This window comes from Nerophis ophidion, linkage group LG18, assembly GCF_033978795.1.
Source record: "Nerophis ophidion isolate RoL-2023_Sa linkage group LG18, RoL_Noph_v1.0, whole genome shotgun sequence".
Lineage (NCBI taxonomy): Eukaryota > Metazoa > Chordata > Actinopteri > Syngnathiformes > Syngnathidae > Nerophis > Nerophis ophidion.
The window spans coordinates 47,879,634-47,904,503 of NC_084628.1; the positions used below are offsets into that span (position 1 = coordinate 47,879,634).

Genomic DNA, 24,870 nt, shown 5'->3' on the forward strand with positions numbered 1-24,870 from the left:
TTGGATTGTTACAGAGTCGGGCCCAAGTTTTGCAATGCCTTCAAACAAAACCGCTATCATCCTGTAAGGCACGTTAAATTTTGCTCTTTGCAAATATCACAAAATATCACAAGCAAACTGAGTAGCAAATATGCAAAATATAAGCTATGCAACATATTTGTCCTTGTTTTTGTTTCAACCCCATTGCACCATCAACACATGGAGATATTATCTTTATTGTGAACCGAATAATTTCGCATTTTGAGGGAGCCAGAGATTCCCAGTGCACATACAGCAGGGGTGTCCAAACTTTATCCAATGAGGGTCGCACACTGAAAAATCAATATTTTTATGAAAAATATACATTTCGGCCTCCACTCAGGTTTGATCCCAGGGACTCCAAAGGGTATTGGTCAAAAAAAATATTAAAAATGTGTTTTTATTCAGTATGTTTTTTTGTATTATTATTCAAGTTTTAAATCTCTAAATCAACATTAGGTCCATCTGTTAATATAATGATTTTAAAGATTTAAGTTGTATGCTATTTTTGTCACAAAAAACCCATTTTTTTTTGGGAAAGAAATCACAAAATATGCAATATTTTCACCCAATATTTTTTTTAAGGGGAATATTTGAGATTATATAATAATTGGAGCATTAAAAAAAAGTCAATAACTCATAACACCATTGATTTTAATGACTTTTTTTTTTTTTGAGCAATGACATTAAAAACAAATCACACTAAAATGATCGGGGATCCAAAAGGGTCCCACTCATTAAAGTGTTAAAAATTAAATTATACATTCATTTTACTGTTTACTTTTAACACAATAATCTCGAGATCAACTTCAGATCTATCCGTCAATTATAAGTTTAATTGTTGTTTATCTTTTTTCTTTGTTCTTTTTAGAACCTTCTTTAAAAAAAAAAAAACAGCTCCGTTTTTTATATAGCAAACACAAAATATGTGAAAGTGGAACATTTAACGTGACCTAATTGGAGCCTTGAATAGGTGAATAATTCATAATGACATTGATTTTGATTCATTATTATTTTTTAAAGAAAGAAACAGCCTGCATGGCAGCTTTGTGTTATTAGATTAAACATTGCAACATTTTCTTGTTACATTTCACCTGTTTGCTCTTTTATATCACTTTTTACATTTTAAAAATTTTTCAATCGTGTTTTTAAAATGTGTTGTGGGGCCGATAAAAAAATGATCTGCGGGCCGCACTTTGGACACCCCTGACTTGCAGTCATCCATCATTGGGGGCTCAAAAAACAAAAAGCTTTTAATACGCGCAGTATCACTTTTTGAAGGACTGTGTGTTGGCCGTCTCAGCATGTCTGAAGGGGAACCGGCAGTCCAACAGGTAATCCTCCAGTTCCCAGGAGTCCTCCTTACCCTTTAGAACTGTGGCCTGGGGACACATTCAAGGAATCTGCCGGACTCGAAAAGATGTCTCACTTTTTGTTGTATCCGGCTTTTGAAGTTGTGTTTAAGGCTTCTTCGTGAGCGTGGATAGGGAAGTGATGTCTTCAGGATGGTGACGTTCCTGCATCAGTCCTCTCGGGAGCTCATTATTCAACATTTAAGTCAACACTGAGGGCCTTGTTAGGTGTTTTGTCCTATCCAGGTCGCAGAAGCACTGTTGTGGGTGGGTTTACAAAGCAGAATGTGTTGTGGTGTCTGTGATATGTAAATAGTTAGTGCCAGCATCTACCATGAGAAAGTGTGCTAAAAATGTGTGTACTGATTAGTGTTGGTACCAGAATTGTTTTGATACTTTTCTAAATAAAGGGGACCACAAAAAATGGCATTATTGCCTTGATTTTAACAAACAAATATTAGGGTACATTAAACATATGTTTATTATTGCAAGTTGGTCCTGAAATAAAATAGTGAACATATGAGACAACTTGTCTTTAAGTAAAAAACAAAGGCTCCTAATTTAAATGCTAACATATGCAATAACACTATTAATTTTGTCAGAATAATTAAGGACAAGTGGTAGAAAATGAATTACTAATCTACTTAAGGGATCACCAACCTTTTTGAAAGCAAGAGCTACTTCTTGGGTACTGATTAATGCAAAGGGCTACCAGTTTGATACACACTTAAATAAATTGCCTGAAATAGCCAATTTGCTCATTGTATTTTTAATAAATAAATCTATATATATATATATATGTATATAAATGGGTATTACTGTTTGTCATTCCGTCGTACATTTTTTTTCCTTTTACGGAAAGTTTTTTGTAGAGAATAAATGATGAAAAAACACTTAATTGAACGGTTTAAAAGAGGAGAAAACAGGAAAAAAAAAAGAAAATTAAATTTTGAGACATAGTTTATCTTCAATTTCGACTCTTTAAAATTCAAAATTCACCTGAAAAAAATTTGAGAAAAAATTCCTAATTTATATTTTTTGGAAAACATTTGAAAAATAAATTATGGAACATCATTAGTAATTTTTGCTGATTAAGATTAATTTTAGAATTTTGATGACATGTTTTAAATAGGTTAAAATCCAATCTGCATTTTGTTGGAATGTATAACAAATTGGACCAAGCTATATTTCTAACAAAGACAAATCATTATTTCTTCTAGATTTTCCAGAACAAAAATTTTAAAAGAAATTCAAAAGACTTAAATTTGCTCCTACAGATTTTCTAGATTTGCCAGAATATTTTATTTATTTTAATCATAAGTTTGAAGAAATATTTCACAAATATTCTTATTTGAAAAAAAACAAGCTAAAATGAAGAATTAATTTAATATGTATTTATTACTCTTTACAATAAAATGGAATAAGCGGTAGTAAATGGATGGATTGATGGATACAATAAAAAAAAATACTTGAACATTGATTTAAATTGTCAGAAAAGAAGAGGAATGACTTTAAAAGGTAAAAAGGAATATGTGTTTAAAAATCCTAAAATCATTTTTAAAGTTGTATTTTCTCTCTAAAATTGTCTTTCTTAAACTTATAAGAAGCAAAGTAAAAAAACAAATGAATCCATTTAAAAAAGTGAAGACCAAGTCTTTAAAATATTTTCTTGGATTTTCAAATTCTATTTTAGTTTTGTCTCTCTCAGAATCAAAAATGTCGAGCAAATAGAGACCAGCTTGCTAGTAAATAAATACAATTTAAAAATTAGAGGCAGCTCACTGGTAAGTGCTGCTATTTCAGCTATTTTTAGAACAGGCCAGCGGGCGACTCATCTGATGGTGACCCCTGATCTACTTGTTCATTTACTATTAATATCTGCTGACTTTCACATGTTCTATCTACACTTCTGTTGAAATATAATAATCACTTATTCTTCTGTTGTTTGATACTTTACATTAGTTTTGGATGATACCACAAATTTGGGTATCAATCTGATACCAAGTAGTTACAGGATCATACTTTGATGATATTCAAAATCCTCATGTGTCCAGGGAAAAATATGTTCTGAGTATATAAACATAATATCAATAAAAGATAATATGTCGTGATGCCAAAAAATATCGACATAATCATAGTAGTATCGACTAGATACGCTACTGTACTTGGTATCATTACAGTGGATGTTAGGTGTAGATCCACCAATGGCGTTTGTTTACATTTTGACGCGGGTGAACTACGGTGTGTAGTGAAGCATGTTTAGGTATTCTTCGTCCTGCAGTGATAATACTACTTGTAAAAAAATACTTTATTTGTCGCCATGGAGGCAAGGATTAGTGATTCAGACGTAGCTAAAACACTGCCCACTGGGGTTGGACTTTAGCCGCTAGCTAGATAGTCATGTCTTAAAGCACCACTTCCTGAGGGTCGGTGTAATAACTTCACCTTTACTTTTTAAGCCAAAATGCGTCCGTTCTCCCTTTTTCTGCCTTCACTCTGTGTCTGCTTGTAAGTACTCTGTGATTGTGCGCTGCCGAATATGCTTGTCCGCTCAGCAATGCCATGACGGTAACGACGACGGTGGGCGCTGGGTTGGTGGACCAAAACTTTTCAGAGACGGTATAGTACCGTATATAATTAATTAATATCGCGGTACTATACTAGTACCATAAAACCCTATTGTAAATACACACTGCGGTGTGTATTTACAATATTCTTCCCAGGAAGAATAGTCTCCACTGCGGTGTAGACTAATGGGGATCCTTAATAAACTAAAGTAAACTGCAGGACAGCTTCTAAATTGCCCCGAGAAAGATGTGTATATGTTTCAAAACATAGCAAACCCCCACAGTTAGGAGTATGATAACATTGGAAATGGGAAAAAAAAAAAAAAATAGGCACTGAGTTGGTTGATTTAGTCAACAACACCCGACAAAGTTTCCCCTTGTTTTAGTTTTCATTTATTTCATGTTCATGTTGGTTATGGTGGTCAAAGGAGTATAATAATTCATAATGTGGAAAATCTCATCAGGTAACAAGTGAAAGTTTCACTTTTGATTTGGTAAGTTTTATTTGAACTTTTCATTTATGTTTAAGGCCGAAGTGTCAACAAGTATCACTGTTAATGATCAATTAATTTATTTGGGGTGCACAAAAAATTGATTCACAGACGAATTGCAATTCTTATTTTATTAACCATTCTAAATCAAGTCATAATTTTCTAAAATGTAATCAAAATATATTTATATTGTATTTTTTGTAAATTATTTTTGTATTTTTTGGGGTTGTGGGGGAGGGGGTGTTAGGGGTCACCCACATCTGCGGTCCTCTCCAATGTTTCTCATTATCAATCATATTGACATCCCACTGGGTTCTGAGTTTTTCCTTGCCCTTTTGTGGGCTCTGAACTGAGGATGTTGTTGTGGCTTGTGCAGACCTTTTGAGACACTTGGGATTTAGGGCTATATAAATAAACATTGATGGAAACATTGACAACATAAATGTGCAGTAGTGAAAGCCCTATAGTACGACAAAATAACTCATCTTAATAGAGCGGTCTGCATCAGTTATCGATTCAACGCGTGGTCTTACAAGCCACGTTTCCATATGAGTTGGGAAATGGTGTTAGATGTAAATATAAACAGAATACAATGATTTGCAAATCCTTTTCAAGCCATATTCAGTTGAATATGCTACAAAGACAACATATTTGATGTTCAAACTCATAAACATTTTTTTTTTGCAAATAATCATTAACTTTAGAATTTGATGCCAGCAACACGTGACAAAGAAGTTGGGAAAGGTGGCAATAAATAATGAAAAAGTTGAGGAATGCTCATCAAACTTTTATTTGGAACATCCCACAGGTGTGCAGGCTAATTGGGAACAGGTGGGTGCCATGATTGGGTATAAAAGCAGCTTCCATGAAATGTTAAGAAATTCACAGACAAGGATGGGGTGAGGGTCACCACTTTGTAAGCAAATTGTCGAACAGTTTTAGAACAACATTTCTCAACGAGCTATTGCAAGGAATTTAGGGATTTTACCATCTACGGTCCATAAAATCATCAAAAGGTTCAGAGAATTTGGAGAAATCCCTGCATGTAAAAGATAATATTACAGACCTTTGATCCCTCAGGCGGTACTGCATCAAAAACCGACATCAGTGTGTAAAGGATATCACCACATGGGCTCTGGAACACTTCATAAAACCACTGTCAGTAACTACAGTTGGTCGCTACATCTGTAAGTGCAAGTTAAACCTCTGCTATGCAAAGCAAAACCCATTTATCAACAACACCCAGGAACGCCGCTGGCTTCGCTGGGCCCGAGCTCATCTAAGATGGACTGATTTAAAGTGGAAAAGTGTTCTGAGGTCTGAAGAGTCCACATTTCAAATTATATTTGGAAACAGAGGACGTGGTGTACTCCGGAACAAAGAGGAAACTAACCATCCGGATTGTTTAGGGCGCAAAGTTGAAAAGCCAGCATCTGTGATGGTATGGGGGTGTATTAGTGCCCAAGGCATGGGTAATTTACACATATTTGAAGGCACCATTAATTCCGAATGGTCCATACAGGTTTTGGAGGAACATATGTTGCATCATGGACGCCCCTGCTTATTTCAGCAGGACAATGCCAAGCCCCTTGTTACAACAGTGTGTCTTCGTACTAAAAGAGTGCAGGTACTTTCCTGGCCCGCCTGCAGTCCAGACCTGTCTATCATCAAAAATATGTGGTGCTTTATGAAGCGTAAAATACGACAACAAGACCCCGGACTGTTGAACAACTTAATCTGTCCATCAAACAAGAATGGTAGAGAATTCCACTTTCAAAGCTTCAACAATTAGTTTCCTCAGTTCCCAAACGTTTATTGAGCGTTGTTAAAAGAAAAGGTGATGTAACACAGTGGTGAACATGCCCTTTCCCAACTACTTTGGCACGTGTTGCAGCCATGGAATTCTAAGTTAATTATTTGCAAAAAAAAAAAAAAATTAAGTTTATGAGTTCGAACGTCAAATATGTTGTCTTTGTAGCATATTCAACTGAATATGGGTTGAACATTATTTGCAAATCATTGTATTCTGTTTATATTTACATCTAACAGAATTTCACAACTCATCCATCCATCCATTTTCTACCGCTTGTTCCCTTTTGGAGTCGCGGGGGCGCTGGCGCCTATCTCAGCTACAATCGGGCGGAAGGCGGGGTACACCCTGGACAAGTCGCCACCTCATCGCAGGGCCAACACAGATAGACAGACAACATTCACACACTAGGGCCAATTTGGTGTTGCCAATCAACCTATCCCCAGGTGCATGTCTTTGGAGGTGGGAGGGGCCTATCCCCAGGTGCATGTCTTTGGAAGTGGGAGGAAGCCGGAGTACCCGGAGGGAACCCACGCATTCACGGGGAGAACATGCAAACTCCACACAGAAAGATCCCGAGCCTGGATTTGAACCCAGGACTGCAGGAACTTCGTATTGTGAGGCAGACGCACTAACCCCTCTGCCACCGTGAAGCCCCTTCACAACTCATATATAACAAAAAAAACTAATCTTAACAGAGCGGTCTGCGTCAGTTATCAATTGTTTGCGTGGTTTCAGTAGATCACACATAACACACCCACTAATAAAACACGCTTTTTTATGTTTGCACACGCAATTTTGGGGGATTTGAGTAGATCAGTCCCTGACTGGTTATTCAGAACAAATATGTATCGAGCACAGACTGCAATGGTCCATTATGTGAGCAAATGACATCCTGATCCATAACAATACCACAGAGGCCATCTGTGGAATGAAAATACAACACACACGTATTGATATTTACACTGTGGAGGGCTTTTGTTTTGTTTTATTCCCCCATCTTCTATCTCTTGGAGCTAATTGTCCTCCACTGGGCCGTGCCCAATTCCTGCCTGCCTGGTTTAGTATGCGAGAGAGCATCATTCTGTCGTGAAAGGCCCTAATCTCTGTTGAAAATGTGCTCACAAATATAGCGCTCTCGTTTTCGGTGCCCTTATGACTGCGTGTGTTGACATAACGACGGTCTGGTTTTCACAGCGCTGCCTCTAATGATCTGCTAAAGCGCAATTAGCCAGTAATTATATGGTCAGTCCCAAATGGGACGGGTAAAAGACAGACTCACAGTAGTGAGTCCAAATGTGGAAAATTAGTGCACTAACACAGTTAGCGGCATCTTCATTCTCAAATTAGCATACAAACACAAGCTCTTTTTTTTCTTCAAATCTGAAAATATTACATTCCTGACCTCCCTGTAATGCAGGGGGGTCCAAAGCGCGGGCCCGGGGGGCCATTTGCGGACCGCAGCTAATCGTTTACCGGCCCGCCACACATTCTGCTAAAATTGCAAAATTGATAGTATTGCAAATATTTAAAAAAAACATTAAAAAAAAAATGGAATTAGGTGAAATCTAAAGAGAAAAAGTGGAAATGTTGACACAAAGCTGCCATGCAGGCATTTTTTCCCCCCTTTTGTCTTTTTCTTTTTTTTTCCATTGCTCCAAAAAAAAGGACAAAAAAAATCGAAGTCATAATGAATTATTACTGAAAAATTATCACTTTAAAATGTTTTATGTGGGGGAAAAAATTGCATATGTTGTGTGGTTGCCATATAAAAACATCAAAGTTTTGACCAAAGAGCATAAAACAAACAAAATAATAGTTCAAACTTAAAATCAACAGAAATATTGGAAGTTGATCTTGAAATTTAAGTGTTAAAAGTAAAAAAAAAAATCATAATAATTATAATGCATCACTTTATGAGTGGGAAACCTTTTGGATCTTAAACATATTTATTAGGATTTTATTTAACTTTTCACTGTGATTAATCAAAAATATTTAATTAAAATCAACGGTGTCCTGCATTATTGATCTTTGAGGGCTTAAATTGCTAAATAAAGGAACTCTCTTGAAGGAATCAATAAAGTACTATCTATCTATCTATCTATCCATCTAAATACTGCATATTTCAGTTTTGCTATATAAAAAAAGCTGCCTTTGACAGAAAACGCATAAAACCGTATTTGTTTTATTTCATATCAACCACAAGTTTATATAGAGATTTACTGTAAGCATTAAATAAATAAAAATAAATAATAATTTGACTTATTTTTAACATTTTAGTGACTGAGACCCTCTATGCACCCCAGGAGCCCTAAGGATTAAAAAAAAAAAAAATCCATATATTTTGTTATGGTTTGAAAATGAAAAATATCAAATTGTGTCCCCCGCATGCTTAAATGTTTCCGTGTGCGGCCCTCTGTGGAAAAAGTTTGGACACACCTGCTGTAATGGTGTTCAAGCCAAAACATGATTTATTAGTTTTTTCCTTGCAGCGTGCATGGATAAATAGATATTCAGTATTAAACCTATCCTTCGACTCACTGGCTTATTTTTCTAAAATGCGATTGATTTGAGCCAAAGGGTGCACAAATATGAGAAAAAAACACATATGATCAAACCGTGGAGTAAACTACGATCTGTTCTTAATGAGTAATTTTCTTAAAGGCCTACTGAAATGAGATGTTCTTATTTAAACGGGGATAGCAGGTCCATTCTATGTGTCATACTTCATCATTTCCTGATATTGCCATATTTTTGCTGAAAGGATTTAGTAGAGAACATCCACCATAAAGTTCACAACTTTTGGTGGCTAATAAAAAAGCCTTGCCTGTACCGGAAGTAGCAGACGATGTGCGCGTGATGTCACGGGTTGTGGAGCTCCTCACATCTGAACATTGTTTACAATCATGGCCACCAGCAGCAAGAGCGATTCGGACCGAGAAAGCGACGATTTCCCCATTAATTTGAGTGAGAATGAAAGATTTGTGGATGAGGAAAGTGAGAGTGAAGGACTAGAAAGAAAAAAACAAGAATAATGGGCAGTGGGAGCGGTTCAGATGTTATTAGACACATTTACTAGGATGATTCTGGAAAATCCCTTATCTGCTTATTGTGTTACTAGTGTTTTACTGAGATTATATGGTCGTACCTGTACAACCTGAAGGTCGGCCCCGCACCTTTCTTCAGCACCAGTCGACGGGTGGTGGCGATGCCCATCTATGCCATTCGCAAGGGACCCTCTTCGAACACGATCTTTCGAAATGATCGCTGCATAATACACTGTACTTTGTGTGTCTGGTCCAATCCAACCGTGTTCGCTTGACCGCTCTGTTCCATAGTAAAGCTTCACCGTCATCTTTCGGGAATGTAAACAATGAAACACCGCTGTGTTTGTGTTGCTAAAGGCGCTGCAATACACCGCTTCCCACCTACAGCTTTCTTCTTTGATGTTTCCATTGTCCATTGAACAAATTGCAAAAGATTTAGCAACACGGATGTCCAGATTACTGTGGAATCATGCGATGAAAACAGACGAGCTAATAGCTGGACTTTAAATTAGTGTTGTTTTGATATGTCATCTTAGTGACATCATGCACAAAAGTGCAATAATAGCTTGTTTTATAATGTCTCCGGAAATCTTGCACTTTCTCTTTTGGAAATGACATGAATGTTTTTGCAACCGATTAATAACTGTGTCATAAATACACTTTTGGTCAATTGACTTAGTTGGATTTCCCTCTGCATGAGAGTTTAAAGTAGCATATATTAGTGCAGTATGAAGAATAATGTTTTAATGTAGACACTGATTATATGCATCAATGGTGCATTCAAAGCTAAGGCAAAATATGGAGATATATATGGTGTATCGTGACATGGCTTAAAAATATCCAGATATTAATAAAAGACCATATCTGCCCTAGACAGGATATACTTTTATTCATCACATCCGTTGTCAGGTTTGTACCTGACAGTTTGGTCTAATGTCCTAGTTTTTCCTCTGCCTTTGTCTTTGTTTCTGTCTTTAGTTCCTGTCAGCACTCTTATTTTGGTTCGGTTTCCTGTTTGTCTCCCTGAGTGCTGTGTCCCCTCAGCTGTGGCTGATTGGCACCTGCCACACCTGGTGTCAATCAGCCAGCCACTATTTAGACCTGTTTTCTCCTCCAGTCAGTGCTGGATTATTGTCATTACCTCTTGTCACCACTACCTGTCAATGTCATTATTACTTTGCGTTGTAGCCGTGTCTACTTCTGCTCACTCTGTTCATGCCATAGTTCCTTCCTGTCACAGTAAGTGTTTTTGTTCATAGCCAAGTTTGTTATCCACCTCGTGCGCGCCTTTTGTTTGTACCCTTTGTTTTGTTTAGTGTTAAATTAAATCATGTTTACCTGCACAAAGCCTGCGTCTTCTCTGCATCTTGGGTTCGTCACAAACTCAACCTGACATCCGTATTGCACACCACGGAAAAAAAAACATCAAGGTAATCAATTAAATTAAGTTTGCAAATTTTGTTGCTCCAGTCCATACCATACCCTCTGAAGGTTTAATAATAATAATAATGGATTAGATTTATATCGCGATTTTCTATACTAGATACTCAAAGCGCTCACAGAGAAGTGGGAACCCATCATTCATTCACACCTGGTGGTGGTAAGCTACATCTGTAGCCACAGCTGCCCTGGGTAGACTGACGGAAGCGTGGCTGCCAGTTTGCACCTACGGCCCCTCCGACCACCACCAATCATTCATTCATTCACCTGTGTGAGTGGGTGTGAGTGGCACCGGGGGCAAAGGGTGAAGTGTCCTGCCCAAGGACACAACGACACCTATTTGGATGTCAATAGGTGGGAAGCGGACCTGCAACCCTCAGGTTTCTGGCACGGCCGCTCTACCCACTACACCAGGGGTGTCAAACTCAAATACAGAGTGGGCCAACATTTTAAACGGAACAAAGCCGCGGGCCAAAGTTGAACTAATTAACCTTTTAATAGGGACCCAAACAAGTTTTGCATTGAATATTGAACAAGCAAGGCTTATATAACTTTAGTGACATGCAAAATCCAGTTTCAAATATAAATAATAATAATTAAAAAAATATCAACGGCATATCAAATAAAATGTAAATAAAAATTGTATGCCTTTTTTTCTATTTGCAATCTTTTGAGGTAAATATCAAATTTTTTCCACAGGCTAATAATACATTTGAAAATAAAATAACAATGAATGAACCAAACATTCAAGCCTTGAAGTAGCAAAAGAAAATGCATGAATAAAACATTAATTATTGCTCAGTTTGCTGGAAGTTTCCCGGAAGATTTAGTGCTCCAAGGGGTTCTGGGTATTTGTTCTGTTGTGTTACGCTGTGGATGTTCACCCAGAATGTGTTTGTCATTCTTGTTTGGTGTGGGTTCACAGTGTGGCGCATATTTGTAACGGTGCTTAAGTTGTTTATACGGCCACCCTCAGTGTGACCTGTATGGCTGTTGACCTAGTATGACTTGCATTCACGTGTGTGTGTGTGTGTGTGTGTGTGTGTGTGTGTGTGTGTGTGTGTGTGTGTGTGTGTGTGTGTGTGTGTGTGTGTGTGTGTGTGTGTGTGTGTGTGTGTGTGTGTGTGTGTGTGTGTAAAAGCCACAAATATTATGTGACACGCTGTTAGTTTGGAGGAAAAGCGGACGTGACGACAGGTTGTAGAGAACGCTAAAGGCAGTGCCTTAAATGCACGCCCCCAATATAGTTGTCCAGGTGGAAATCGGTAGAAATTCGGGAGAATGGTTGCCCCGGGAGATTTTCGGGAGGGGCCCTGAACTTCGGGAGTCTATCGGGAAAATGAGGAGGGTTGGCAAGTATGAGTATTAGCGGTGTTACAGCGGCACTGAAGCTGTAGAACACCGGCGGGCCAGCTCTAATGCTAAATTGATATTGCCTCAAGGGCCAAATTAAATTACACGGCGGGCCAGTATTGGCCTGCAGGCCAGAGTTTGACACGCATGCACTACACCATGCCGCCCCTTAGTAAAAGTTAATGGTACAAAACTGAACGAGTGAAACTCAAAAAGCAAACATTAATTTATTAGATCCTGCTTTCAGACTACAATGGGAAGCGTGTAGAACTCATAACTCTGCAAAGCCCGTTTTGGATCAAAGACAAATTTGTCCACCTTTGTAGGACCCCAGCTGTTAGCATCTGCTTCATGTATTCTGCACCAAACAATTAAGCAAAAGGTTAATTGTTTAAAAGGTTAAAACCCGCTGCTGTGTGAAAAGAGAACGCTCAAAATTGTAACTTTTGTCATCAAAGTTTTTGATGTAGGTTTGTGCTTTATCTTGCATGGGGGGGGAGATAGAAAAACTAAAAGATGTCATCCTTACACATTCTCCTTTTTTCCACCTCAGTCTTCCATCCATCTATCCCTGCTTATCTTCACCATCCGCTGCCGGGCTCGGTGACAGTCAGGCTGTCAAACACAAGATGGCACAGGGGCTGCTGGGATTGGAGGGGATCTGGATTCCTGACACCTCGGTTAGGCTTCAGGAAACATCCCCCCGGCCCCCCAAACCCGCCTTCACTCCTCGCCACCCTCCACTTTCTCATCTCTATCTCCACCTGTCCCCTGTTGGTGCCCCCACCCCCCAAGCACCCCCCAGGCTCATCCCCTAAAAGCAAAAATAAGAAACATCTCTATTATTCTCCCTCAGCTTGCTATCAACCTGCTTCAATTCCAAACTGACACCGCTTTTTTTGACTCTTTATCAACAACATTATTCACTCTCCATACTTTGTTTTCACTTTATTATTTCTTTACATTCGTCACAGTCGACCTGACACATGAAACGTGACAAATTGAAGGGGTGCACTTTACACGTTAGTCGATTATATTCAAATGTGTTTTGTGGCAATTCAAATTTTGACTACATCGTCAGTTTCTGTGTAAAGTGGCATTTTCCATCATTTTTAGCAGACTGCATTTCAAAAGTACTAACCATCAATGTTTGTTTATATAGCCCCTAATCACAAGTGTCTCAAAGGGTTGCACAAACCACAACGACATCCTCGGTACAGAGCCCACATAAGGGCAAGGAAAAACTCACTCCAGTGGGACGTCGGTGACAGTGACAATGATGACTATGAGAAACCTTGGAGAGGACCGCATATGTGGGCAACCCCCCCCCCCAGGCAGAGGCAAAATGGCTCATCCCCTAAAAGCAAAAATAAGAAACATCTATATTATTTTCCCTCAGTTTGGAATTGAAGCAGGTTGATGGCAAGCTGACACCGCTTTTTTGACTGTTTACCAACTACATTATTCACTCTCCATCCTTTGTTTTCACTTTATTATTTCTTTACATTCGTCACAGTCGACCTGACACATGAAACGTGACAAATTGAATGAGTGCACTTTACATGTTAGTCACCATACGCCGGTAGGGTGTCGATTATAGTCAAATGTGTTTTGTGGCAATTCAAACATTGACTACATCGTCAGTTTCTGTGTAAAGTGGCATTTTCCATCATTTTCAGCAGACTGCATTTCAAAATTATTAACCATCAATGTTTATTTATATAGCCCCAAATCACAAGTGTCTCAAAGGGTTGCACAAACCTCAATGACATCCTCGGTACAGAGCCCACATAAGGGCAAGGAAAAACTCACTCCAGTGGGACGTCGGTGACAATGATGACTATGAGAAACCTTGGAGAGGACCGCATATGTGGGCAACCCCCCTCCCCCCACCTTCCTCTAATGCGAGTTCCATATGAATGCATTCCCTACTGTAAGTGTACGTATAATCAGGGGCGGCATAGCTCAGTTGGTAGAGTGGCCGTGTCAGCAACTTAAGGGTTGCAGGTTCGATACCCGCTTCCGCCATCCTAGTCACTGCCGTTGTGTCCTTGGGCAAGACACTTTACCCACCTGCTCCCAGTGCCACCCACACTGGTTTAAATGTAAAAATTAGATATTGGGTTTCACTCTGCAAAGCGCTTTGAGTCACTAGAGAAAAAGCGCTATATAAATATAATTCACTTCACTATATGCTGCCGAATCCAAAAACATTACCAATACCGACAACATGTATTTACTGTACACAAGGTGGGTGTTGTTGACTTTTAAAAAATAATTTAAACATTTTTAAACAAGTTCTTTTTTTTTTCTTTTATTACTATCACGTCTATGGGATCATGTTTTGTTTTTGTCATGTTCGGTTTTTTTTGGTCAATCAGTTCCTATTTTCGCATTTCCTGGTTTGTTTTGTTACCATAGCAACTCATTAGTTTTCACCTTGTCCTCATGTCACGCCCCTGTCCTCATGTCTCACACCTGTTTGCACTAATCATCTCTAGTATTTAAACCTGTAGTTGCCAAGTGGTCAGCCTGGCGACTTTATACCTCAACTCCCTTCATGCCATGCCTGTTTATTCCTTCTGTCGAGTTTCCCTCTCCACGCCACGTAAGTTTTTTTTAAAAAAAATTTTTATGTCACAGTTTTTGAGTTTTGGTTTTTGTCCATAGTTCTGCCTTTGTGCTAGTTTTTGTTATCATTAGTCAAGCCTGTTCTCCGCCATTGTGCGCGCCTTTTGTTTGCCTTTTGTTAGTTAGTGTTAAAAAAAAAAAGGACTTACATTCACGTCTCGCTCGTGCCAACTTTCCTTTGCCTCGGAAAAACAATCCAAACCCCAAAGTCCACAGTTTGACAATTACATGGATTTGTTTGATCATATTTTTAAGTCCTTTATTTTTTCTTGTCCTCCTATGTCCAAGGATTTATTCCATGACGTTGTAAACACTATTATAAACACTATTATAAACACTATTATAAACAACAACAAAAATATTTTGAGAAAGTAAAAGTTACAACCTGATAGTGTTGTCTCGATACCAATATTTTAGTACCAAAATGTGTTTTGATACTTTTCGTTACTTTTCTAAATAAGGTTGACCACAAAATCTTAGGGTACGTTAAATATATGTTTCCTTAAATAAAATAGTGAACATACAACAAAACTTGTCGTTAAGTAGTAAGTAAACAAACAAAAGCTCCTAATTAGACCTATGCAGTAACATATTGTGTCATTTATCTTTCTATTATGATGGACAAGCTGTAAAAAATGATTATTAATCCACATGTTCATTTACTGTTAACATCTGCTTACTTTCTCTTTTAAAATGTTCTATCTAAACTTCTGTTAAAATGTAATAATTATTCTTCTGTTGTTTGGATACTTTACTTTAGTTCTAGATGATACCACAAATGTAGGTATCGATCTGATACCAAATAGATACAGAATCATTTATTGTTCATATTCAAAGTCCTCATGTGTCCAGGAACATATTTTCTGAGTTTATAAACATAATATAAATTCCAAAAAAAGGAACAATAAACAATATTGATGTCATCATAGTAGCATCGACTAGATCATGGGTGTCAAACTCTGGCCCGCGGGCCAAATTTGGCCTGCCGTGCAATTTCATTTGGCCCTTGACGCAATATCAAATGAACATTAGAGCTGGCCCGCCGGTATTATAACACCCCATTCATCGCTAATACTCATTCTTGCCAACCCTCCCGATTTTCCAACCATTCTCTTGAATTTCTACTGATTTCCACCCAGACAACAATATTAGGGGCGTGCCTAAAAGTCACTACCTTTAGCGTTGTCTACAATATGTTGTCACGTCCGCTTTTCCTCCATGCAAACAGCGTGCCGGCCAAATCGCATAATACACGCGGCTTTTACACACGTAAGTGAATGCAATGCATACTTGGTTAACAGCCATACAGGTCACACTGAGGGTGGCCATATAAACATCTTTAACACTTTTACAAATATGGGGCACACTGTGAAGCCACACCGAACAAGAATGACAAACACATTTCGGGAGAACATCCGCACTGTAACACAACATAAACACAACAGAACAAATACCCAGAACCCCTTGCAGCACTAACTCTTCCGGGACGCTACAATATACACCAACCACTACCACCAAACTCCGCCCACCTCATTGTTATTTTATTTTAAGATTTATTAGCCTGTGGAAAAAGTTAATGTTGATATTTACCTCAGATGGCTGCAAATAGAAAAGAGCCAATACATGTATTATTTAAATTGTATTTAATATACCATTGATGTTTTTTTGAAAAGTTGATTTTGCACTATTAAGTTATAAGCCTGGCTTGTTCTATATTCAGTGTTAAAGCAAATCAGTGTAGCAAACTGAGCAATAATTAAGGTTTTATTCGTGCACTTTCTCTTGCTACTTCAAGGCTTGAATCTTTGACTCATTCATTATTGTTGTTTTATTTTCAAATTTATTATTAGCCTGTGGAAAAAGTTTATTTTGATATTTACCTCAGAAGCCTGCAAATAGAATTGAGGCATTCAATTTTTATTTAAATTTAATTTGATATGCCATTGATATTTTTTAATTATTATTATTTAAAACTGGATTTTGCATGTCACTATAAAGTTATATAAGCCCTGCTTGTTCAATATTTAATGCAGAACTTGTTTGGGTCCCTAATATAAGGTTGTTTTGTTCAACATTGGCCCGCGGCTTTGTTCCGTTTTAAATTTTGGCCCACTCTGTGTTTGAGTTTGACACCCCTGCTTAGATACATTATTATACTTGGTATCATTACAGGGATGCCAGGTGTAGATCCACCAATGGCATTTGTTTACATTCAGGATGCAATCTTGCTGTTAGCAGTTAGCTATTGTATCCTCCTACAGTCTGTAGTGAAGCATGTTTAGCTATTACTTGTCCTGCAGGGATGATACTTGTAAGAATGGATGTTCGCCGCTCGCTAGCTAGCCATGTCTTAAATCACCTCTTCCCGAGGGCGTTTCAGTGTTATAACTTCATCTTTATATTTAATTTTTTCAGCCAAAATGCGTCCATTCTCCCTTTTTTTTTATCCACGCAATTTGTCTGCTTGTAAGTACTCCGTAAATGTGCGCTGCCGAACATGCTCCTCTGGAGCCCCTTGAGACACTCGTGATTTAGGGCTAAATAAGTAAACATTGATTGATGATACAAGTATATTTAAGGACAAAAACTAGTGCAGCGTGGGAGCGCACAGGAAGCAGGGGATTGGACTGCGAGGCTCGGCTGGTGGAGCGCCCGTGCCAGCAACTTGAGGGTTTCAGGTTCGATCCCGCCTTCCGCCATCCTAGTCACGTCCATTGTGTCCTTGGGCAACACACTTCACCCTCGCTCCTGTGGTTAGGGCCTAACATGGTGTGTGAATTGGTGAATGTGGATATAGTGTCAAAGCATTTTGAGTAACTTGAAGGTAGAAAACGGCTTTATCATTTACAAATGAATATACAAACCCCGTTTCCATATGAGTTGGGAAATTGTGTTAGATGTAAATATAAACAGAATACAATGATTTGCAAATCATTTTCAAGCCATATTCAGTTGAATATGCTACAAAGACAACATATTTCATGTTCAAACTCAAACATTTTTTTTTGAAAATAATCATTAATTTTAGAATTTGATGCCAGCAACATGTGACAAAGAAGTTGGGAAAGGTGGCAATAAATACTGATAAAGTTGAGGAATGCTCATCAAACACTTATTTGGAACATCCCACAGGTGTGCAGGCTAATTGGGAACAGGTGGGTGCCATGATTGGGTATAAAAACAGCTTCCCAAAAAATGCTCAGTCTTTCACAAGAAAGGATGGGGCGAGGTACACCCCTTTGTCCACAACTGCGTGAGCAAATAGTCAAACAGTTTAAGAACAAACGTTTCTCAAAGTGCAATTGCAAGAAATTTAGGGATTTCAACATCTACGCTCCATAATATCATCAAAAGTGTAATGACCTGGTCACATGGTGATGCAGATTCGTTCTCCCAAGGATGCCGACGAGCCTCGGACACAGCGTGAAGGTGAGAACAAATGATTTATTTAAAAATAAATCAGACCCTAACAAAGAAAAAAATGCTCAAAGCACTAAAGGCAAAACAAAAGAGCTAGCGTGGGAGCTAGAAGATAAAAGGCCTAGCGTGGAAGATAGCAAGTACAGAACCGGGAACAAAAGTCGTTACTTGTCGTCTGAACACAAACTACGAAGCCAGACCGACTGACTGGAGAACGCAGCCTTAAATAACCACAGTGATTACAAAAACAGGTGTGCGTCTGGAATAAGCGGCAGGTGAAATTAATACGTAACTATGGTAACAAAACAAACAAGGAAGGGCAACCAGGAACTTAAGAAGTCCAACACTAACAGAACATAATACAAAATGACTCAAAAACCTAAAAATAATATGATCCGGGCAGCGGATCTTAACAAAAAGGTTCAGAGAATCTGTAGAAATCACTCCACGTAAGCGGCATGGTCGAAAACTAACATTGAATGACCCTGACCTTCGATCCCTCAGACGGCACTGTATCAAAAACCGACATCAAGGATCTCACCACATGGGTTTCGGAACACTTCAGAAAAGCACTGTCACTAAATACAGTTTGTCGCTACATCTGTAAGTGCAAGTTAAAGCTCTACTATGCAAAGCGAAAGCCATTTATCAACAACATCCAGAAACGCCGCCGGCTTCTCTGGGCCCGAGATCATCTAAGATGGACTGATGCAAAGTGGAAAAGTATTTTATGGTCTGAAGAGTCCACATTTCAAATTGTTTTTGGAAATAGTCGACATCGTGTCATCCGGACCAAAGGGGAAGCGAACCATCCGGACTGTTATCGACGCACCCCGGACTGTTGAACGACTGAAGCTCTGCATAAAACATTTCCACTTTCAAAGCTTCAACAATTAGTTTCCTAAGTTCCTCAGTGTTCTTATAAGAAAAGGTGATGTAACACAGTGGTGAACATGCCCTTTCCCAACTACTTTGGCACGTGTTGCAGCCATGAAATTTTCAGTTGATTATTATTTAAAAAAAAAAAAAAAAAAAGGTTTATCAGTGTGAACATCAAATATGTTGTCTTTGTTGCATATTCAACTGAATATGGGTTGAAAATGTTATGCAAATCATTGTATTCTGTTTATATTTACATCTAACACAATTTCCCAACTTATATGGAAATAGAGTTTGTTCTTGCCAGTCAACCAAAGTACTGTAGTAACAAAAGTGAGATATTTCTGTCCATCTGAGGCTACCAGCATTGGGTTTAAAGTCATTTATGCAACATTTACATTATTTATGTCTTGATCTCTTTTCCCCCCCTGCAGGAATTCTCCATGCTGCAATTGGATGATGTGGTGGACCAGCGGGTCAACATTGTCGGTTTTTCCGTTTTCAACGAAGCGCATCCATTCTTCCAGGATTTTGTGCTAAGCCTCAACCGCTCCTGGCAGGAGAACTGTGAACATGTTCCCTTCGCTGGCACGCCGGTTAGTCCACACAACACACACACACACACACACACACACATTGAGTTTGTCACGATTATTATTTATCTTCTTACAAAAAGCCTCACGGACCTTTTAAAGGCACCTCAAACTCCCTCAGCCAAAACAAAGCGGCACACAGAAAGTATACAAGTATGACATTTATCCAGTTAACTGCTGTAATTGCGGCGGACGTCCTCAGCCGGTTGTTATTCCTGGCAGCTCGTTCGCCGGCGTCCTCATTAAAATCGTTTACGGCGTCTTCATTCACTTTGGAGGAATTACAGGTTTGCATAATGTTGCCAGCTCAACGTTGACAATTTCATGGATAAATCTGCACCTTCGTGTTCATCAAATGGGAAAAACATCTTGTTTGTCGTTGTATTTTGTGTTGATCGTTTTTGCAGCGTCTGTCAGAGACACGGAAGCAGAAATATTCCGAAACACAGGATGTGCATTTTGACAACACGTCACATTTCAGCGAACATTTTATTTTATCATCCTCAAAGCAGTGGTTCTCAACCTTTTTTCAGTGATGTACCCCCTGTGAACCATCCATCCATCTTCTTCCGCTTATCCGAGGTCGGGTCGCGGGGTCAACAGCCTAAGCAGGGAAACCCAGACTTCCCTCTCCCCAGCCACTTCGTCTAGCTCTTCCCGGGGGATCCCGAGGTGTTCCCAGACCAGCCGGAAGACATAGTCTTCCCAACGTGTCCTGGGTCTTCCCCGTGGCCTCCTACCAGTTGGACGTGCCCTAAACACCTCCCTAGGGAGGCGTTCGGGTGGCATCCTGACCAGATGCCCGAACCACCTCATCTGGCTCCTCTCCATGTGGAGGAGCAGCGGCTTTACTTTGAGTTCCTCCCGGATGACAGAGCTTCTCACCCTATCTCTAAGGGAGAGACCCAAACTCATTTCGGCCGCTTGTACCCCCGATCTTATCCTTTCGGTCATGACCCAAAGCTCATGACCATAGGTGAGGATGGGAACGTAGATCGACCGGTAAATTGAGAGCTTTGCCTTCCGGCTCAGCTCCTTCTTCACCACAACGGATCGGTACAACGTCCGCATTACTGAAGACGCCGCACCGATCCGCCTGTCGATCTCACGATCTACTCTTCCCTCACTCGTGAACAAAACTCCAAGGTACTTGAACTCCTCCACTTATCGAACAATCAGGAGATTGTTCGATAAGAAAAGATAAGGCAAAGTTTTCAATTTGCCAGTCGATCTACGTTCTCATCCTCATGAGCTTTGGGTTATGTCCAAAAGGACAAGATCACGGGTACAAGCGGCCAAAGTGAGTTTCCTCTGCCGTGTGGTGGGTCTCTCCCTTAGAGATAGGGTGAGAAGCTCTGCCATCCGGGAGGAACTCAAAGTAAAGCCGCTGCTCCTCCACATGGAGAGGAGCCAGATGAGGTGGTTCCAGCATCTGGTCAGGATGCCACCCAAACGCCGTGTGTAATGTTCTTTAATTTCAATGGAGCATTTAAAACGTTGGTGTTGTTTACATGGGACCCATCGTAGTGCAGGTCACCTTTATCTCTTATGTTTGACTGCCATCTACTGGTCACACTTATCATCACACCATGTAGCAAATAAAATTGCTTCGAGGTTGGTGAGCTCAACCAAACATACTCCTTACATTGGGCGCACTTGTCGAGTTTTGAGGGGGAAAAAGGATTTTAAGTGTGCCTTTTATAAACCCTGTTTCCATATGAGTTGGGAAATTGTGTTGAATGTAAATATAAACAGAATACAATGATTTGCGAATCCTTTTCAAGCCATATTCAGTTGAATATGCTACAAAGACAACATATTTGATGTTCAAACTCATAAACTTTATTGTTTTTGCACATAATAATGAACTTAGAATTGCATGGCTGCAACACGTGCCAAAGTAGTTGGGAAAGGGCATGTTCACCACTGTGTTACATCACCTTTTATTTTAGCAACACTAAATAAACGTTTGGGAACTGAGGAAACTAATTGTTGAAGCTTTGAAAGTGGAATTCTTTCCCATTCTTGTTTTATGTAGAGCTTCAGTCTTATTTTACGCTTCATAGTGCGCCACACATTTTCGATGGGAGACAGGTCTGGACTGCAGGCGGCCCAGGAAATTACCCGCACTCTTTATGTGGCTTGGTATTGTCTTGCTGAAATAAGCAGGGGCGTCCATGAAAATGACGGCGCTTAGATGGCAGCATATGTTAAACACTTTTCCACTTTGCATCAGTCCATCTTAGATGATCTCAGGCCCAGAGAAGCTGGCGGCGTTTCTGGATGTTGTTGATAAATGGATTTCGCTTTGCAAATTAGAGCTTTAACTTGCACTTACAGATGTAGCGACGAACTGTATTTAGTGACAGTGGTTTTCTGAAGTGTTCCTGAGCCCATATGGTGATATCCTTTAGAGATTGATGTCGGTTTTTGTTACTGTGCCGTCTGAGGGATTGAAAGTCACGGTCATTCAATGTTGGTTTCCGGCCATGCCGCTTACGTGGAGGGATTTCTCCAGATTCTCTGAACCTTTTGATGATATTATGGAGCGTAGATGTTGAAATCCCTAAATTTCCTGCAATTGCACTTTGAGAAAGGTTGTTCTTAAACTGTTTGACTATTTGCTCACGCAGTTGTGGACAAAGGGGTGTACCTCGCCCCATCCTTTCTTGTGAAAGACTGAACATTTTTTGGGAAGCTGTTTTTATAGCCAATCATGGCACCCACCTGTTCCCAATTAGCCTGCACACCTGTGGGATGTTCCAAATAAGTGTTTGATGAGCATTCCTCAACTTTATCAGTATTCATTGCCACCTTTCCCAAATTTTTTGTCACGTGTTGCTGGCAACAAATTCTAAAGTTATGATTATTTGCAAAAAAAATAAAGTTTATGAGTTTGAACATCAAATATGTTGTCTTTGTAGCATATTCAACTGAATATGGCTTGAAAAGGATTTGCAAATCATTGTATTCTGTTTATATTTACATCTAACACAATTTCCCAACTCATATGGAAACGGGGTTTTAGTCCGGAAAATACGGTATTTACTTTTGAAAGATATTGTATGTATGAAAAGATATGACCTCCATGTTTGTTTTGGTTCATATAAATGGATTTGTAAAGAACAAGGTGCAGCGTCAAGAACTGCAGTCGGACGCCAACAACACAGTCGATCAATTAGTAACGCCGTCTGTGTGTAATTCAAGTTGAGCGAATATGCCGCCATTAGACATTAGACAATGTTCAACAATTTGCCCCCCTCTGTTGCAAACAAGCTGGCTGGTGAAAGAGGCCAAACGAGCATTTAGAACGCAGCGTGATATTAAACAAGTTGTACTGTTGCTCTCGCAGCGGGTCGCTTGAATACTTCTCAGCTTCTCGCAGCTTTATGACTAATTAGCTAGAAACTTGGGAGAAAAAAAGAAAGAATAAAAGCTGGCGGCACTTTTGCAAGAAAGTGATTAGCAAACGATGCGCTGTTTTTGACAGTAATTAGGACTGATGGACAAGTATACCTGTGGGGCTGATGCAACATCCTTCCATCCATTATCTACCACTTGTCCCTGCTATTGACCTACTTGCATGCAGTTTTTACTGTAAAATCGACAGTCTACTTAAACCAAATTATATAATAAACAATGTTGCTATTTTTCCATTTACTGTAAAATGTTTTAAAGAAAATATATAATAAAAAAACACTCAAATTTACAGTACAATTCTGTAAATGTAAAGTTTTTACTGTAAAATCGACAGTCTACTTGAACCAATTTATATAATTAACAATGATACTGTTGTTTCATTTACCCTAAAATGTTTATATATATATTTATATATATATATATATATATATATATATATATATATATATATATATATATATATATATATATATATATATATATATATATATATATATATAACACTAATTTACAGTAAAAAATTGTAAATGTAAAGTTTTTACTGTAAAATCTACAGTCCACTTAAACCAATTTATATAATTAACAATGGTGCTGTTGTTTCATTTACCGTAAAATGTTATATATATATATATATATATATATATATATATATATAGTGTGTGTGTGTATATAAAACACTAATTTACAGTAAAAATGTGTAAATTTAAAGTTTTTACTGTAAAATCGACAGTCCACTTAAACCAATTTATATATTTAACAATGTTTCATTTACTGTAAAATGTTTACATATGTTTATATATGAATATATCTATATCTATATCTATATAGATATAGATATATATATTAAAAAAAACACTAATTTACAGTAAAAATGTGTAAATGTAAGATTTTAACTGTAGAATTGACAGTCTACCTAAACCAAATTATATAATAAACAATGTTGCTAGTTTTCCATGTAGCGTAAAATGTTTTAAAGAAAATATATAAGGAAAAATCCCCCGGGAAGAACTAGACGAAGTGGCTGAGGAGAGGGAAGTCCGGCTTTCCCTGCTTAGGCTGTTGCCCCCGCGACCCGATCTTGGATAAGCGGAAGAAGATGGATGGATGGAAAAATTAAAACTATAATTGTCAGTAAAATTTTGGAAATGTAAAATTATTACTGTAAAATCGACAGTCTATTTAAAGGCCTACTGAAATGAGATGTTCTTATTTAAACGGGGATAGCAGGTCCATTCTATGTGTCATACTTCATCATTTCACCATATTGCCATATTTTTGCTGAAAGGATTTAGTAGAGAACATCCACCATAAAGTTGGCAACTGGAGAAAAGCCCTGACTTTACCGGAAGTTGCAGACGATGACGTCACATGTTGATGACTCCTCACATTGTTTTTAATGGAAGCCTCCAACAAAAATAGCTATTCGGACCGAGAAAACTACAATTTCCCCATTAATTTGAGCGAAGATGAAAGATTCGTGTTTGAGGATATTGATAGCGACGGACTAGAAAAAAATAAAAAAATGAATAGATAAAAAAATGCGATTGCATTGAGTAGGTCATGGAATTAGTAGCTATGATCATATAATTAGTTAATGTGGTATTCGAAGTCACAGCAGCTCAGACGAGGCACCAAGCAGTGTGGGTGGGGGGCGTTTCCACAGAGTGTTTCCACAGCCTGAAATGCGGGTGTCAGAAGGAGATTTTTACAACAAAGTTCTAAAGCTCAGTGATGTATCAAATGCATCAGATCGTAGGTGGTTTCATTTTTACCCTTCGTGTTCATATTTGTATGTTTTTGTTGCATTTTCGCTTGATTGTAAAATATGTGGATGGAGAGGGGGGCTGAC

At 38.7% G+C, this 24,870-nt stretch overlaps 1 protein-coding gene across 1 annotated transcript in view; it reads left to right on the top strand.

Annotated features, from left to right (window-relative positions):
• The window catches only part of grik4 (glutamate receptor, ionotropic, kainate 4), a 1,015,986-nt gene that overhangs the window by 778,855 nt on the left and 212,261 nt on the right, over positions 1–24,870 (top strand). Inside the window, 1 exon segment of the mRNA XM_061878268.1 lies at positions 19,443–19,604. Coding sequence (XP_061734252.1) covers positions 19,443–19,604 — 162 coding nt within the window.